At 36.8% G+C, this 5,935-nt stretch overlaps 1 protein-coding gene across 1 annotated transcript in view; it reads left to right on the forward strand.

Moving 5' to 3' along the window:
* Positions 1–1,947, forward strand: part of atoh8 (atonal bHLH transcription factor 8) — a 15,387-nt gene extending 13,440 nt beyond the window's left edge. Inside the window, exon 4 of the mRNA XM_020595561.1 lies at positions 705–1,947. Coding sequence (XP_020451217.1) covers positions 705–731 — 27 coding nt within the window. The 3' untranslated portion in view covers positions 732–1,947. The remainder of the gene's footprint in view (positions 1–704) is intronic.
* The last annotated feature ends 3,988 nt before the right edge of the window (positions 1,948–5,935 follow it).

Below are 5,935 nucleotides of genomic sequence, written 5' to 3' on the forward strand. Positions count from 1 at the left end.
TGCCTTAGATTTTGTGTTACTTATTTATCTACTTTATATTTCATTTGTATTTTGTGGCATTCATGTGGATGGCAAAGTAAGAATTTCATTGTACAGGGAAACACGTTTCCTAACTGTGCATATGACAAATAAACACTTTGAACTTTGAAAACAACCAGACACAAGGACAGTTTCTTCCCCCGTGCCATCAGTCTAATGAACAGTTCATCTATGTCTGCATGAAAAGACAATAATCACTCCAGTGAATATAACCATTGTTTACATCAGGCTGAAAACCCTTCTGCCATGATGTATATACATGTATATTAAATATTTATAAATACTGTCCACCTTATCCTATTTTGGATTGCACACATTTTATACCTTTTATCTTCAGTGTTCTTGTCTTTATTTATAATTTTTATGTATTATTACCTGCTGCCTTCCAATCACATTGAGAGCCTCTGTAGCAGTGTTGTGATGTGATGGGACTGAATGGACTTCTTGGGTCTAGGGCCACATATCCAGACTTATGTTCTGTGTGATATACTGTAGATCCAGTTATATTAAAATTCATAATATTGATATTCATTCATTTATTCTCCTTCATATTCAACTATAATTAATTAAAGAATGAAATACCTTCAATATTGTTAAATAATATGTTACATGTTTGTCCTAAGTAATTGTGTTCTTGATCTCAAAATCCTTTGTTCTGTTGACAGGTGGGAAGAATGCCCGAGGATCTGTGATGTTCTCAGACTACTGTTACCAGAATCCTGTCTTCTTATTGATGCAAGCTGAATCACACATGATCATACAACCAGCCTCAGGCTTAACTCATCTGTTGCATTGGCTTGAATAAATGTTTCCTTTTCCATGGAAAACAATAATGTTCACTACAGTAACAAGTGATATAGAAAAAGATCTACATTGTGTAAACAGCTAAATACAGGTTAATAGAAACTGGCTAACTTTATTCCACATGGTTTGATGTTTTGGAAATTAGTGATGATGACTAATTGTAGTCATTGTATTAAAACAAACTGATGATATTCAGTTCTGGCATTTGGACCTATCTCACATGATATAGTATTTTCCAAATAAATAAATAAGTTGGAGTTGACAGTCATAAAACTAAACTTTATACGCTCTTCTCTCTGGCCTCACTGAGTGTTTTGTTGTTAAGCTTTTGATTTTAATACTGTATTGTATTACTTTAAAAAATTAGCCTTGGTTCTTGATGCTAATTCAAAGCGACAGTGATCCCACTGTGGGATGAATAAAGTTCTACCAACCCTACCCAGTAAACCTTTAAACTCTTAAGGTATTTTCATACTGAAAATATTCATACTAATTTAGCCATTTTTCTGTTTTTTTTCAATTCTGTGTTTATTAAGGGTGTAAAGGTACACGTATTCATACCGAACCGTTTTGGTACAGAACATTCGGTATGGTGCAGATATGTACCAAATACAATCTTTAATAGAAGTTAACAGTGGGCCTATTTTGCATATGGATCAGTTTTTAAAATCTGTGTTCCCACATAAATAAATACACACAGCACACTCTACCCTTGTCTTCTGTTTGGGGTCAATATGACCTCTGAGCCACTTGAACTGTTTAAAAAACATTTTCCATTATTCTATTACTATGATACCTTGTGACTTTTCTTAATTTTATGAAATCTTTTTTTTTAAAAATGACTGACATGACTGATGCTTTACAGTATATGTCTGTAATCAACACTGTTGATGTTTGAGGTCAAAACGGCTGCAATGATAATCTCCATTAAGTACTATGGATTTGATGGATGTTCTACATCTCTGGTTGATGTAAAAGCTAATAATGATCAAAACATAAATGTACACACACTCAGATGGGTCTGTAGAACCGCCCTTCCACCAACCCCTTCCCTCCCAGCATACACACACAAACTCTTGACATATTTTAACAGTGACGTGCGGTCAGGGGAGGCAGGTTTTACCTATGTAGAGATACTGCTTGCAGCCAATGATGCATGAAATTTTGTATAATATGATGTCATGGGGTAGGACTGGATAAGTCTGACTTCTTCCTACTCCATTCAAACATGTAATAGGTGTAAGCAAACTGATTTTGGATTAGCATTGGTTGGATATGTGTAGTTGTGTGTTGCTGTCATTTGTTCTGTTCTCCATGTTTGAAAGAATAAATCAATCAATCAATCAATATTGATGTAACCCTGTGTATGTGAGAACAGATCTTGACCGTTGTCACTTCTCCTACTCTCCACACGCTGCAAAAAATGAGGGACAAACTATACAATTTTTGTTCTGTGCAAAAAAGGCAGGTGAAGCTACATTTGAGCCTCAGACCAACTTTGGAGTAAGTCTTTGCACAGAACAAAAATTGTGTAGTTTGTCCCTCATTTTTTGTGGCGTAGTCACATTCTGGGGGGAAACATTCAGGGTCAGTGTAGAGAGTAGGAGAAGTGACAACAACCAAGATCTATTCTCACGTACACAGGGATACATCAATATTATTTTAACAGCAACTTGAAAAATCCCAAACTATTCCTTTAAATATGGATTTCTCCCAATGTGAGGGGGCATGATAATCTGCCAATCCCCAGGAAAACTGATGACCTCTCAGGGCTGCGCAAACAAAAAGGGTCAAACAAATCCATTCAATTATTCTTTTTATGTACTAATCATGATTTCACTTGGCTGAGATTTGAAATAAGCTCAACTGGAATAAATTTTAACCTCAAATTAAATATGGGTCACGTTTGTGTGAAGAAAGCTGATGTGAGATATAAAACATAATGCATTGTCTGTTAACAGACAATTTGTTAACGGTTCATTTGTATTTGTAAATCTGACTGTAAAAGAGTCAGTGCCTCACCAGCTGTCAACCTCACCGCACGTCACTGTATTTTAAGAATGAACTCCCTGCGATTGCACAAATCAAGGCCCTGATATTAGTTAAAGGAAGAGCTTTGGATTTTTCAAGTTGGTGTTAAAACAATATAAATGTATGTGTTATACAAGATATATGCAAGAATAAGATTTATTCGAGAAGGCATTAAGGAAACACTCTGTTTTATCTATGTAGAGATTCTGCTTGCAGCCAATGATGCATGAAATTTTTGTATAATATGATGTTATGGGGTAGGACTGGATAAGTCTGACTTCTTCCTACTCCATTCAAACATGTAATAGGTGTAAGCAAACTGATTTTGGATTAGCATTGGTTGGATATGTGTAGTTGTGTGTTGCTGTCATTTGTTCTGTTCTCCATGTTTGAAAGAATAAATCAATCAATCAATCAATATTGATGTAACCCTGTGTATGTGAGAACAGATCTTGACCGTTGTCACTTCTCCTACTCTCCACACGCTGCAAAAAATGAGGGACAAACTATACAATTTTTGTTCTGTGCAAAAAAGGCAGGTGAAGCTACATTTGAGCCTCAGACCAACTTTGGAGTAAGTCTTTGCACAGAACAAAAATTGTGTAGTTTGTCCCTCATTTTTTGTGGCGTAGTCACATTCTGGGGGGAAACATTCAGGGTCAGTGTAGAGAGTAGGAGAAGTGACAACAACCAAGATCTATTCTCACGTACACAGGGATACATCAATATTATTTTAACAGCAACTTGAAAAATCCCAAACTATTCCTTTAAATATGGATTTCTCCCAATGTGAGGGGGCATGATAATCTGCCAATCCCCAGGAAAACTGATGACCTCTCAGGGTGGCGCAAACAAAAAGGGTCAAACAAATCCATTCAATTATTCTTTTTATGTACTAATCATGATTTCACTTGGCTGAGATTTGACTTTGTAATGAATAAAAAAAAAAAGCTATAGGTCCACTGTCTTTGAGGTACAAGATAATGTTGGATGACAAAGAAGTTAAAAAACCTGAATGCCATGAGGGGATTCTATGGCTCTGCTATGCTGTGGGGGGTATTTTGCTGGTGGTGCATTCATTTGTGCATTGGAAATGCTACAGGCAATTTAGAGTCTCCAACTGACCTCACCTGCATGTCTTAAGACAATGGGAGGAAACCAGAGCTACTGGCATGTACTTACACTGTTATAAGTAGCCCTTTGGACTTGAAAGTCCACTTTCACTCCTACTGACAAATTTATGAATTCTCCTGAACATGACCCTTCACATACATATTTTGGTAAACTGTGCATTATCATTGGTCATAACATACTGTTCATCATGACCACGGATATATTTTTAATATCCATCACTGAAAAGGAGTTTTAGTCCACCAGTGAGAGGGTCTGGCTGGAGACCTCCTCTCTGGAGTTACTTCCGGTGGAGTCTCCACTGTCAGGACAGGAAGAACACTCGGTTTTGTCCCCCTTAACACCACAGAAAAAGAGAGCGCACCCTCATTGTGTAGCTGTATGCTAACAGTAGCTAGCTTTAGCTCACTACATTTTATGGTAACATTTGACTGTTATTTCTGGACAGTTAACCAGCTGTATGCAGTGTTAGGAAGACTAAGCATGAAATCATTTACCGTTTTTTTGTTTTGGAAATACACCTGTGTCTTCACTGAAGTAAACTTCAATGCACTTAAGTATTCATTGCCCTAAAGCGGGGAAACTGTGCATGTCCACAGTCAACTTCATCATTCCAGTGTTAAGGCAGATTATCTCCACATGGGTGGCAGTAATGCGATGTACTCAGGAATTAAGTTTCCAACAGCTTTTCTGTTGAATAGGGGAAACACGTCTCGACAGGGGAACACTTGAACACAAGACCGGCCAGGAAGCCAGGGAGAAGCATAAACAAAAAACTTTGACAAATACGCTACATTTTTGACAATACCTCAAATCCTACCTGACATGTTTGTGCCAGCATATGAAAGTAGACAGCAGAATGAACCGCAACGGCATCAATTAAATTGAATTTCTCCTCCACAGATAGGTAATCAATGGTATATGTACCGATGAAAAGAGATGTGTAACACTCTATACAAAGCAGGTAATTGACAAACCCTATATTTTAAATGGCATAATGCAGACATACAGTATATATGCCCAAGGGGCTTCACTGGCCAGCTGCATATACAGTGGGCATGGAAAGTATTCAGACCCCCTTAAATTTTTCACTCTTTGTTATATTGCAACCATATGCTAAAATCATTTAAGTTCATTTTTTTCCTCATTAATGTACACACAGCACCCCATATTGACAGAAAAACACAGAATTTTTGACATTTTTGCAGATTTATTAAAAAAGAAAAACTGAAATATCACATGGTCATAAGTATTCAGACCCTTTGCTGTGACACTCATATATTTAACTTAGGTGCTGTCCATTTCTGCTGATCATCCCTGAGATGCCTCCTGTCACAGACATAAGTATGGGAGCGAAGGTCAGACATCCTCCCATTTCTTCCTCCAGCACTTCATGAATGAAATCCCTCCCTGCTGAGCGGTGAGTCCCGGATATCGTTTAGATTAAGTCTGCAGTCCTCCATGTATTCTCACTTGTGTTTGTTTTATAATTGATTTATTCATCCACTTTTCTTTCAATAATAAACTATTTAATGTGCAATTCCTGTGAGTTCCTGTGATGAAAGATTCATACTGTCGATTTTTAGTTTTCACCTACACTTTAAAAGTCTTCATCTGAAAGCACTGGTTTGGTTGGCGCAGTAAAAACAACATTTTCCTGTCTGGTTTTCTAATATAAAATATGAAGAATATTTAATTTGACTGATGAGGGTCATTATTATAAAGATAGTGTTTTTGTTTGTTTGGTAAGTACATGTTAAGTACATCTTGTCAGTCAGAATGAAATATCCTGATGTAGAGTACTTTGAAAAGTGCACTCATATGTCATCATAAACCACATTATTATGATTTACCATTTAGATTCATTCTGAAGATGTTAGATATTACCAGGCATCTGAGGAAAAGTACAACCGGGTCATGTACAAACAAA

Source organism: Monopterus albus, unplaced genomic scaffold (assembly GCF_001952655.1).
Source record: "Monopterus albus unplaced genomic scaffold, M_albus_1.0 scaffold27.1, whole genome shotgun sequence".
Taxonomy (NCBI): domain Eukaryota; kingdom Metazoa; phylum Chordata; class Actinopteri; order Synbranchiformes; family Synbranchidae; genus Monopterus; species Monopterus albus.